General features: G+C 36.2%; 1 protein-coding gene across 11 annotated transcripts in view; it reads left to right on the plus strand.

The window, feature by feature from the left end:
• Positions 1-13404, plus strand: part of KDM4C (lysine demethylase 4C) — a 431545-nt gene that overhangs the window by 128290 nt on the left and 289851 nt on the right. For all 11 annotated transcript variants that reach the window (XR_006210796.1, XM_042965101.1, XM_015544915.2 and 8 more), the window contains exon 9: positions 1700-1837. Coding sequence is in view for 10 of the 11 variants with exons in the window: in XM_042965101.1 (XP_042821035.1) it covers positions 1700-1837 (138 nt within the window). In the remaining variant the exon portion in view is untranslated. The remainder of the gene's footprint in view (positions 1-1699; positions 1838-13404) is intronic.

Raw genomic sequence — 13404 nt, forward strand, 5'->3', positions numbered from 1 at the left:
ATTATTTTCCTCCTTCTTTCAATGTATTTGCACATAATCATATATATATGTACATATATATATGAAAAAGTATTTAATAAACATAATGTATGCTTTTAGATCATGTGCACTTTTCAACTTCCTTCATTATATGGAATTGTGGTGATTGTTTAGTTTTATAATAAAAGGGACTTATTCTTTTCTGTTACTCTATTTTCTGACCTGTATATTACACCAAAGGCAGTTAATTAGCCTTATATTTTGGTAAACTGGGACTGACCTGTTTCTAGAAATTATACAGAAGCATAAAATTTAGAGTCCCATTCAATAGGAACAGGTGCTCTTTTTCAACATGGCAAGAGCAAGATTTTCTAGGTAGAGTAGAAAAAGATTGTAGGTGGCATTCAGTGGAGCAGTGAAGATAGTCTCTTTATCCCAAAGGCAGCAGCTGCACCCTCTTCCCCCATCTATGTAGGGTTATAAACAGGTGATCAGGGTGAGTTTTGTTTTATCACAAAGTACAGGGAAGTGCCTAGTTTCCAAGCACAATTATAATTAATGAAATTCAGTGAGACCAGGAAAGGAGAGAACCAGGCTGTGTTCTCATGTGGCTCAAAATGATCGAACCAGAACCATGTTGAACACTGATAGCCATTCTCTGCCTGCCAGGTGGCAACTGAGTTGCTGCTCATTGCGATAGAACACCTGCTGGGCTGTCATGGGGGAGAAGATGATGAGATATATTTCAGGATTGTTGGGAAAGAAAATACTTTTACAACATTTTAGCATCCCTAAAATGGCAACCGAGTTGCACTGCATACAACTGTTATTTCTTTATACAGTATGCCTCCTGAATGTTTACATACATGTACATACCCACATATTAATTTCTCAACATTTTAGGACTGAAAATGAACCATGGATAATAAATTTGATAGTCCATAATAGTATAGGTAAATTAAAAAAAAACACCAAAAAATTTTGTTTTACTATTTTTCTATAGCTCATGGTGTATTTTGTGTGTTTTGGTAATTATAGAAAGCCATGTCTTTAGCTTAATAAATAGGAGTGGAATAAGTATATTTTTCATGTTGGTCTTTAATCTCTGACTGGTTTATTCAAGTTACTTTAATTATATTTGAAGATGCACTTACACATACATATTTGAATAATTCTTTGATAGAAATTTTACTATTAAATGGAACACAGTTAATTAAATGTTTTCTGAATATTATGGAAGAATAATTTGGTGAATACCACCAACTCTTTAGCAATAGAATTAATAGTAAAGCCTGTTGAGCATGCATTATTGAAGTTTTTTTTTTTAGCTCTAACAAACATCAGTCAAAATATGTCCTGTGAAATAACTCCAGTAACATGATTTTTTAAAGTATTAAAAATATGCACATTGATTGCTAATATGAACAAATTTACTTGGATAACTTAAAGACAGCTTCAAATAAAATAAAATATCTTTGATTATGGATTGAATGAGGGAATTACATTGCCAGAAGGTCACACCCTGTTTAGAAAAGTCTTTAAAGTTTCCTGAAAAACTATTGAAGGATTGGATAAAGATCTGGGGGAACTTCTTTTATACTAGATAGCTCTGATATCATGGCATTTTTTTTCTTTTTTTTAAATAGGAAATATATTTTAATTGTCTTTGCAATTTGGAAAGTCTGATAATTGAAAATATTATATGTTTTGTACCCTGCAGATCACTCAGGAGGCTGGAGAATTTATGATTACTTTTCCATATGGCTACCATGCTGGTTTTAATCATGGTTTCAACTGTGCAGAATCTACAAATTTTGCTACAGTCAGATGGATTGACTATGGGAAGGTTGCTAAATTGGTAAGTTATGCCTCAAAAATAAGGCATAAATTAAATGTGTATTCTGGTTATTGTGGTGGGAAATCTAAGATCATATGCAGCACTTTTTTTCCCTTCATTGATACTGTGTGCCTCGCACCATGGTAATTTATTTTCAGACTAGATATATTTGTTTTACATGGCATGTGTTATCATTTGTAGCTATAGTTTTCTGTTTTGAGATTTTTGTGGAGAAGTTTACTTTGAGAGGTAATTTTATGCAACTGACGTTTGCTTCCTTTCTTAAAGCCACCAATTATTTTTTTGTGAGATTTCCCAGTGGCTCCCTGTGGCTCCATGTTAGGTAAAGAGCCAAGTCTTTACCTAACTAAATATGGAATTTAGTTCCATGGCTTAGAAAACAACTACTTATAGATGAAAATGTCTGTAAAAATTATAGTAAGAGGTTGAGGGAGGGTGGTAAGAAGAAATGATTAAAACTTCCCTTAGTGCAGAAATAAATTTCTTGAAAGTAATGCAGAATATACTTTAATAAGAAATGTGTCTTTATGTTGCGTTTGTACAGAATTTTGCATTTCCTGCTCAGTATATTTAATTTAGTTCACATACTGTGTATTTTCATTCACAAGAAACAACTTCCATTAAATTTAATTAATTTCCCCCTGTGGTGTTAAATAGAGGACATCTTCAAAGAGATGGTGGCTTACATTAAGTTGCTTTCTTTCCTATGGCTTTGAAGGCAAGGGTATAGGCTGGCAGAGGGCAGCTATGAATGAAACTGTGTATTTTACGGAGTATGTAAAATTGACACAGATTTAGTGGAAAATGACATAACAGCTTATGTGGCTGTATCTTGGCCACTGCATGGTATAAGTGAGTGTTTTTCATTCCACATTGATAAAGCTTGTATGTGGAACCATTGTGAACTTAGAAATATATTCAGGGAAAAGAACACCAGGTTTGATTTACATGTGTATTTAGAAAATTACATAATATATTAAAATAAAAGTAGAGCCCTTTGGCAGCCTAGGAACCATTTGTATGGATTTATGAAAAAAGGAAAGCTCCTGCTATTAGAAGACTTTTTCTGTTCTGAGTAATTTCTATTTATGAGGGGTAATTTAGAAAGGAACAGAACTGAACTACTTCTTCCCATTATGGATCCTTCATATTATAATAAACCTAATAAAAAAAATAGGAAACTCAGTGTATGTACCTTGGCCAGCTACCTGCAGTGTTTTCACAGAGAGGTAGTGCTTGGATCTACATTGAAACAGAGCCATACACCCATAGTAATAGCAAGGTATGTTATTTTATGGTTTGCATTATTTTTTTTATTAACAATTTTTTTTTAACATTTATTCATTTTTGGGAGACAGAGCCGTGAGTGGGGGAGGGGCAGAGAGAGATGGAGACACAGAATCTGGAGCAGGCTTCAGGCTCCGAGCTGTTAGCACAGAGCCCAATGTGGGGCTTAAATCTACAAACCGCGAGATCATGACCTGAGCTGAAGTCGGATGCTTAACCAACTCAGCCACCCAGGTGCCCCTGTGGTTTGCAGTTTTAATCATTGACAGAGTAAGTCAGCTATCACAGCTGTTCGGTTATCAGAAAATTAGCTGGTGCTTGTTTACTCTGAGTTTCAGATCTAGTTCACGGTATTGGCCAGATTAGTTTCTCCTCAAGGCTAAAATGTCCTGGGTGGGTTTCCACATTTCTTTGTTAATGTAGAATGGGACTGGGGTGTGACCAAGTAAGAGAGGTGGGCAGTGGTCCTCTGAAATCCCAGCTGACAGAGCCTAGGATTGTGGGACTGTAAGAAGTAGTGTGCTGTGGTGGAGGAAGCAGGGATCTAAGGCCCAACTTTTCTTCTGGCTAGTCATATATCATTAGGAAAATTGTTTATTTTGTTTGTTCCTTCCTATATAAATTAGAAATACCTCTCCACCCATAGATCTGTTATGAGAGGAAGAAAACCTTGGGTATGTAGATATCCATTCATGCTGCATTGATTTGTATCATTCAATTTAGTTAAGGAATATGACTGTCTTGGTTCTGGAATTTTGCTAGGTACAAAATTGTTCAATGGCTATACTGCAGTTTTGGGTAAATAGTGCACTAGATTGCATGTGTTTGAGATGTTTTTAGGTGTTGTCTCCACCCTTTCCTTATTTTGGTGAGGTGGTGCTGCTCTGAGAAATGTATTTGTTTTCTATTGCTACTGGAGCAGATTGCCATAAAAGTAGTGATTTAAAACAATACTCACTTACCATCTCTGTAGGTTGTATGTCTGATATTAGTTTCACTAAGCAAAAATCAGGGTGTTTGCAGGGCTACATTTCTAACTGGGATTCTAGTGAAGAATCCATTCCCTTGCTCAGATTGTTGGCTGAATTTGGTTCCTTACAGTTGTAGGACTGAATTCCCATTTTTTTGCTGCCTGTCAGCCAGGTCTTTGCTCCTAGAGATATCTCTCATGTCCTTCCAGGTGGTCTTCTACATTTCAGAGCAGGCAGTCCACAAAATCCCTTTGTCATATAAGATGACATATTTACAAATTATAGGGAATAGGACATGGATGTCTTTGTTGTTGGGGGTAGGGGTGCGAAGGTGGGGGCAATATTCTGTCTACCACAGAGTTCCAATTAATAATTGACATGGTGATATATTAAGAATCTACTTTGAGTAGATGTAACTAATTTAGTTATTCTGCATAAAAACTGGAAACTAGGGGCACCTTGGGTGGCTCAGTCGGTTGAGTATCTGACCTTGATTTTGGCTCAGGTCATGACCTCATGGTTCATGAGATTGAGCCCCGGGTCTGGCTCTGTGCTAACAAGCATGGAGCCTCCTTGGGATTTTCTCTCTCCATTTCTCTCTGCCTCTCCCTCTCTCAAAATAAATAAATAAAATAAACTTAAAGAATAAATAAAATGAAGTGAAAAACAAGGTTATTTAAACAACAACAAAAAACTGGAAGCTAAATTGTAATGGATACAGTTTTGAATGTTTCACTAAAACATACTTATGCTTTCTTAAATTATACCCCTCAATTTTAATATTATCTTGGCTATTCTCAGAAAAATAAATTATCTTATATTGTAGGATGCTGTGATGGCATTTTTGTGCATATGTTGGTGTCTTTATAATTTATCTGACACATTTTTATTGATCTCCAAAGCTGTTTCTTTACACACTCTTGTATCATGTGTATGTGCATGCTGTCCATGCATGCGTGTGTAGCTTTTAGTCTCGGGAAAATTTGTGCATTAGGCAGTTAGTTTTTATGTTTTTTTTTTTTTAAGGACAAATGTATAATGGATTAATTATAAACTGCACTTAAAAGACTTGTGGCTTTGAGGGTGCCCAAAATTAATTCTTAAACTAACAAATTTTTGCCTTAATTCTTTGCCATATCCAGTTTATTCTAAATGATAGCTATTAAGAAATAGTTATTCACAAGTGATGATGAGTTATGCTTTTTGCGGGGGACAGATAATTAAAAAAAATAATGGCATGCTTTTTCCTAGTGGAAGCACTAGGTGCAATGAGGTCTTCTTTACCTGTCACATTGGGTTCATATGGGTATGTAAAAACTCCCAACAGTGTCCCTTTGTGGGACAGAAGTTAATGTGGTGCAGAATGTGGGGTCTGTTCTGGTTATATTTTACATATTACAAACCAATATTTCTAATTTGACAGCTTAGGAAAGAACTTTACAAAATCCTATATTTAATTGAAAAATACACCAAAACACTAGGTTTTGAAAAGATAACCCCAGGCTCACTGATAATATTGGAGATATTGGTGATTTTATTCAGAAAAATCCTGCATGATACTCCAGAACAGAAGGGCTTTGCCTTTAAGAGAACTCACCTACCTAAGAAGGGGGTTATGTAATTTTCCCCCATTTCATTGTTCAGAGGTAAGGTTTTCACTGAAGAAGAATTGAGAGGATTGTTCTAGGTTGCTACATGCCCATTTGCCTACTGGCTTAGGCAGAGTTCAGCTTCAGAGAGTGCTTGGTGAGTTCCTCCTTTGCAACAGGATTGTGCTACATGTTTGTACAAAGAAGATGGGCATGTTTTCTTTGTCTTTAGGGAGCTTTCATAAAGAACAGAAGGGCTTTTAATAAACCTCCATTTTCAAAACTGAAGTATGAGTGGAACATACCATCGTTAGTTATTTTAGGCATCTTTATCGGTTTGAACATCAGAGTGATCTAGTGTAAAATGCTACATTTTTTTCTGGTAGAGATTTAAAACTATGAAATGCTTTAGCAATTGAAAGAAAATTTTGGTGCATATTTGAGATGAATGTTTCCCATTTCTGGATCGTTCTCTCCTGTGGTTAAATGGAGTCCATGGTTACTTCTCTGTGGCAGCTGTGGTGGCACTTGTCCGCTTCCTGGCTAGGCTGGATCAAAGAGCTGGCCTGCAGGTTGTATTTCATTTTTCCATTTGGTAGGATGAAGTGCAGTTGTTTTGATGTTAGGTTTGATGGATTTGTTTGCCACTGCATTCATTAGCTTCACATCAAAAAACTGACAGGCTGTTAAATGAAACTTTGGCTTAGATTTTCAGCTTGACTGTTTGGAGACATTTGTGAAGATATTTTGTTTTTGTGTCGCAGCAGCCTCAAGCGCTGTGATTGTCTTGAAGGGAAGAAAAGTTATTTACTGTACTGATTTTCTTGAGTAAAAAAGAATCATTGTCTTGGAGACAGTCATATCTGGCCTGCACCATCAGTAGTGTATTTATGACCATGTGTGCAGTGTGAGAAACTTATCTATGGCATGGTAAATAATGTTATCTTCTTGGGAGGAAAGGTAATAGTTGGTGGCTTCAAAATGATACTTCTTATTTTAAATCAATTTTATTTTAAGTGATAATCTACTAACATGATATGCCAGAAATTTGAAAAATTGCACCGCAGATCTGGGAATGTTCTCTCATGAACTTCAGGAACATTACTTCACAATATAATTTTAAAGCATTTTGACATTTGAATCCTCAAATGTTTCAGCAAGTTTAAAAAGATAGAATTTTGAAGTTGATTTCCCTTTAATCTAGAAGGGATTTTGATTATTGTCTTACGTACAAGAGCTGTGATATGGCTTCATTCCATTTCATATTTCAGGTTTTTTTTATTAAGATTTTTAAAATGTTTATTTATTTTCAAGAGTCAGAGAGACAGAGCATGAGTTCGGGAGGGGCAGAGAGAGAGGGAAACACAGAATCTGAAGCAGGATCCAGGCTCTGAGCCTTCAGCACAAAGACCCATGTGGGGCTCGAACCCATGAACCGTGAGATCATGACCTGATCTGAAGTCGGATGCTTAACTGACTAAGCCACCAGGTGCCCCTATTTCAGTCCTTTTCTAAAATTAGATTTCACTATTCTTAAATCAGGTAGAATCCTTCCAAAAAATCTTTAATCTTGGGCAGTCTTTTTTAAAACAATCAGAAATCATTTTAATGGTTAGTCCCTATGTTATATTTTATTATGCTTTAGATCACGAGATTTCTCTATTCTTAGAGCACGTGAAAGAAGGAAAATGTAGACTCACAGTCCCTGCATTCTAATTTTGGCTATCTGATGTGGCATATATAATATGAACTTTGTGAGCCCAGAGATTTTCTCCATTTTTTTTTCTTTTTACCTCTATTTTGTTTCCATTTACTGGGTCTTGGTAGTGCAACATAGAGTACAAAATACCATGTAGAGAAACAGAATCATATGAAGGCATGTCCTTTGGAGCTTGTACTCTGACTGGGGAATTAGTACTTATATATCTGGAATAAGTATTAAGAAAGAAAATATTCATATTATATCCCTCATTTTATTCTGATAAAGTATTGAATTGTGAGATTCAGAAAATCTGAGACTTCAAGTAGTATAGTAGAAAGTCAGTTGATTAGTATATATTGTGTCTGTAGGGGAGATATCTGGGACTTGAGTCCTCAGAACTAGGGAGCCCAGTTTGATTTATTACTAACTTAAATTTGCTGGATTTGGGGAGTTGAGGTATATGGTTTATGACACTGATGTTTAGTTGCTAAACTGAAATCAAGGTATTATCTGGTTTTTTTTTTGGTTGTTGTTGTTGTTGTTATTAAGTTTTAGTTTATTTTGAGAGGGAGAGAGCGCATGTGCGAGCTGGGGATGGGCAGAGAAAGAGGGAGAGAGAGAATCCCAAGCAGGCTCCATGCATAGCAAGGACCACTTTGCGGGGCTGGATCTCATGACCAGATCATTACCTGAGCCGAATAGTATGCCTTTTTGTTTACACTGTTGAGTGCAATTTTTATGATGGGTTTATTTGTCTCTTATTATTATTATTATTTGATATTTTGACTTTTATTATACTTGAGTATGAGCAATGAATAAATGGTTAGAGTCAGATGCCTTAACTGACTGAATCACCCAGGCACCCTTGTATTGTCTGTTTTTCAGGCCTTAGTTTAAGTCTTTTGATAAAATGTGGTAATTTTAAGAAAAAGCTAGTTAAAGGAGTACTTAGGAAAAGTGGGATCTGAACCCTTGGCCCAGGTGATGTTTGTTTCCTGGTGGAAGAGCTAAGTGTGAATTGGGACTTCTTAAATAAGGCATACCAATCCAAGTCATTGTTCCCTTTCCTTTGAGATACCCTTCTCTGCTGATGCAACAAGAGCAGTATGTGCAGATGCCCAATTTGAAGCTTTGGTATGGGAGTACTGCTTACTTGATCATTTGATGTGACCTCTTTGAATCAAAAGAAAGTTTTAATGGGATATCACTTAGGTCAGTGGGTATAATTAGACTTTAATCTGTGGATCCACAATCTATCCTCCCTCTGCTCTGAGCAAGGTGATAGAACACTCTTCTTTCTAACTGCTGGTCATAACTGTAGTGTAGAAATTTCCCACAAGCCCCTGGGAGCACTCTGTGTGGCAGCACCAGGGACCATATTCAGGCAGAAAGCTGAAAGTAATGAAAATATATAGCTGAATAAGTATTGGTATAAATATCAAAGGGAATAAAGAATGGGTGATGAATCCTGTGATTATTCCCTATTATTGTTCTAATAGTTCTACACCTTTGCAATTAGAAGAATCAGAGTATTAGCCAATTCAAAGAGGAAAAGTGTCCCCAGTTAGGCAGACCCTGAAAAAGTCTCATATTATAAAGAAGCCAAGTCTTAATTTTCTCCCTTGGTTAGCCATGACTATTATTTTTAATTTACTGTAATTTTATCCCCTACAAGCTATGGCCAGTAATAGTTTTTGCCTCTTTCTAAAACAAGGAAGACAAAACAAGAGTGTCTTCTGGATGATTTCCAACATGTTAGTTTACAGCACTAAATAATTCTTTGTGGCACAATATACAAAGTTTAGTGCTTATAGCTAATTCTTCCAGGCATTATTTTTTGTATTTTATTTATAGTAATCAGTTTGCATTTTTCCATGTGCTGCATTTAAATAGGGCAGTATCGATAGTTGTATGTCTTCTTGCTTATGCTGTTGAGTGCAATTTTTATGATGGCTTTATGTGTCCTTATTGTTTGATATTTTGATTTTTATTATACTTTTGAGTTGAGCAGTGAGTAAATGGTTAAGTAAGGGAAATTTCAACTTAGAGTTATAATGTCATTTAAAAATATGAAGAAATGAAATCTTAATATTGGGGAATTGTCTATCTTGTAATCATACATATCAGTAGTTTGGGGGACAGTGGATGAAGGTTGCATAGCATGTATACATATATTTCACTATTATTGCTATTATTTTTTAATCTTTAGGAAAATCTAGAACATCTTAAGGAAGAAAAATTTAGCATGTGTTAAGTTTAGCATGTGATAATATCAAAGTTAGTTTTATAAAATTAATTATATCTTACATCTCCTTTCAATACACTTAATTAGAAATACAGCTGAAGCAGTTCTTAAGGTTCTGCGATCACATAGGATTGTGCTGTCTGAATCACACTCCAGGGAGGTGACACAGGGTGTGGGGGTGGTAGATCCTCTGGGGAGTAATACAGTTTGTCTTGAATCTCTCAGGCTGTGTGTGTAATTGTGCTGAGCTTCATTTTCTTCCTGTAGAAAGGAAGCATTGATATGTAGTGGTGAAGGGATACAACAAGTTCAGGGGTTAGTTGCACTGATTAGAATTTTGACTTTTCTTTTTACTGGCTGTGTGATTGGAGTCAGTATGTAACTAACTTGTCCAAATCTCCCTTTTCTCATATGTGTAATGGAGATTATAGCTTCTTTATAGTTATTATGAGAAATAAATGCAAGTAAATATGTAAGGAGCCTTGAAGAGTTGTGATGAGGACTGGTAGACGTGTGCATCTTTTTTACAGCATTCCAGTTTGGGGAATTGACCTTGGCTCAGTGGTGGGCCTGACTGATCTAAGGGAAATCTGTTTCTTTGTCCAGTGATGATGAGTCAGTTTAGTGGGCCAGTTCCTGGTCCAATAGAAAGGAAGATTGGGTTGGTGGAGACAGAGGAAAATGCCAACTTGCCCTCGGAGAGTGTTGGGAGGCTTGTCTCTCCAGATGGGCACAAGGAATCACTGACACCTGCAGCCTGTAGTCATAAGGGGACCAGACCTAAAGTCTATTCTTTGGACACCAGATGAGAGAGCTGAAATGCTTGTGTTGAAAATCAAAGTCTAGAAAGAGCAATCCAGTGTTTCATTTTTCATAACATTGTCAGAGATGCAGGGGTTCATTGCTCCATCTGTGTAGCACTTCCATCCCTAATAAGAGTTTTGATGGCTAATTTGAGTGCGGGTAAACAAAAAGCAACCCAGTCACACAGACCTGTGTTAGAATTCTGGTTCTGTGTAACCTGCCTCTGTGAACCACATTTTCCCTACCCATCAGAAGGGCTTTGACCCTGGCCTCATCAGCCCTGTGATGAGGATGGCGGTGTAGCTGGGATAGTCATCTAGCACTGTGTCTTTCTCACTGAAAACATTTTAAAAAAGCGATCCATGATGGGTCATTTCTAAGTCTGGGAACTCTCTGATACTAATTTGGAGAAGGCTGGTGGAGTTTAGGCCTGAGGCGTTGAGAAGTCATGGCTGTGGAGATAGTATTTGCAGAATAAGTGCTAGCAGCAGGCTGGACAGAAGGATTGCTTTATATACTTCTACTGATTTCTCACACCCATTCACTTTCACTGTCTGCCAACATGAGGGAAGTATGAAAAGAAGTGACATCACCCAGTAGTGCTTGGGGTTCTGTGGGCCAGACTGCTGAGGGGGTGGTCTCTGGAGGGGCTGTTGCTTACGTCTTCAAAACCATACTGTAGCTCTTGGGCTCCATGTGGAATTGGAAAAACCATGTGTTGTAAATCCCTGGAAATAAAACCCATCATGGGTATTAGAGATTCCTGCTAAATTTGACTATAGTCCACACATGGCTTTCATATACTCCAGGTTTTTATTTGAGTTAAGATACAAAAATAGGTAGTTTCCAGCAACTTTCTAAATTTCATAACAGATATTTTTATAAGGCCTAGTAATAATTCTAGTGATTCTTGGTCGAGTATTTCTAGTTCTTGGGAATGTATATTCTGGGTCATCCTTTAAGTATTAATTTTTAAAAAATTGGATGGTTCTGATGATTATTAAAATAGCATGAAACCTGTTTCTTTGCAGGTAAATAAAATTGAAAAATTGCTCAAACCTCTATATTATTCAAAGTAATAGTGAATGATTTCTTTTTCTTATCATATTATTAAAGAGAAAAGGAAAATTCCCATTGCTCATGAGAATGTCATTGCTAGAGTGGGCACTCTGCACTTCTGTTAGGTGGTAGTGTCATCAGTGTAAGCATTCCCAAAAAGCAGGTAGGTAGTATGTATCAATAGCCATCGACATCTCCATGCTGCTGACCCATTCTTATACTCCTAGGAAATAATCAGAAATGTATGCAAAAGTTCATTGATGAAGATGATTGTCATAGTACAATTTTTATTAGCAAAAATTAAATTAAAACTAAAATGTCTAATGACAAATGGCAATCATTGAATAAATTATGGTGTGTCCATGTACTAGAATCCTTTTAATTTTACAGAAAATTATTTGAAAGGAAATCACTATGACTGTTAACATTACTATTTAAATACTCCTTGTTAAAGTGTATAAAAATAAAAAAAATACATGTGCATATATTAAAAAAACAATTAGAGTACAGAAAAATATTTTATGACCCCTTCTAATCCCTTCCTGTGAATAACTTGCATATCCCTTCAAAAATATCAGCATATGTTTATATCTTTTTAAAAATCCACACACATTTGGTTAATATTGTGCACATTGTTTTCTAATGCCTTCCCTTTTAATGTCTTTCCTTTTAGTGTATTTTTCATGTATGCCAGTAAAACATTTTTAGAGTGTAGACATTTATTAGAAATATCTTCTAGCTTGTCCCAATAGAGTATGACAGGTGGCTTGCAGTGGATTTTTTTCTGAGGGGCATCATAGAGCCACAGCAGTGCATGAAAGTTCATTGCACAGATCTTGTTAACAAATCAGGACTTTGAAAATGAATGCCTTAGTTCACTGCTCTATTTCCATTCCCTCCATGCAGAGCAGACGGCAAGGTGGACCTGGTGCACTCTCACGTTTCTAGCCCTGTCTTTGTTGACGGGCCCCGCCTGCCCCACCATCTCAGTTTATTTCACCACAGTTCATATTGGAAGATAGTTAATGCCATCATTGTTTCTGTTTTTTCAAATAACAGCATTTGCATCTGTGTTCTCATATTTGAAGGATTGGATCGGTCATATAAATTTTAATAAGTTCCTTTAGAATTGCAAGTCTTTGGCCTAATAAAGAATTATCCCAGTGAATTTGGAATACATGGCAGGAAAAAGTAACTAAATGACTTTTGTCAACGATTCTGTGATAATGAAATATTTGAAATAGGAATGGCACAAAGTGGGGATAAAACCCAGCCTGGTTTGTACATATAAACGGGCAAGAATACATAGGCAACAAAGGCTACATAAAATAAGAAAATATCAACTGTAGTAATCATAAAGGATACTCTAGATTTAAAACACGCACATGAAGTAAGACAATGAGGAAATTATTGCCCATTGTTGCAAGAGAGCAGATGGTGCTTAAATACCCCTTAATTTTATATCATTCTAAAAATCAAACAACCAAAGAGCATGTACCATCTATATTTAAAAAGTCAAATGCAAACTTTTCTGTTTTGGGGGTTTGCTAGAGTTGAGTTGAAGAACAAGTGCAACATTAATTTACCACTAACGACACACATTGGAGGCTGTCTTGGAAGGGGATTGAAGGGACAGTGAAGGAAGCAATTTCTAAGAAGACAGTATTCAAACCTTCCTTAGCTCCTGTGTGAAACTCTTCTCTGTTATGTATTTTCCCCCTAAGTGGCTCTGGTAAGATACTTGATGTTGAATGTTAAAAGTTCTTAAATGTCTAGATTATGTCTCTAAAATGACATCCATTTAGATACAAGGTCATAATTTTTAGAAAATGTATTTCATGCTTAAGTATTTCACATTTGATTAGAAAGAATGTTGGAGAGGTTTTCCTGAGTTTTGATGCTTCCTACAC

This window comes from Panthera tigris, chromosome D4, assembly GCF_018350195.1.
Source record: "Panthera tigris isolate Pti1 chromosome D4, P.tigris_Pti1_mat1.1, whole genome shotgun sequence".
Taxonomy (NCBI): Eukaryota; Metazoa; Chordata; class Mammalia; order Carnivora; family Felidae; genus Panthera; species Panthera tigris.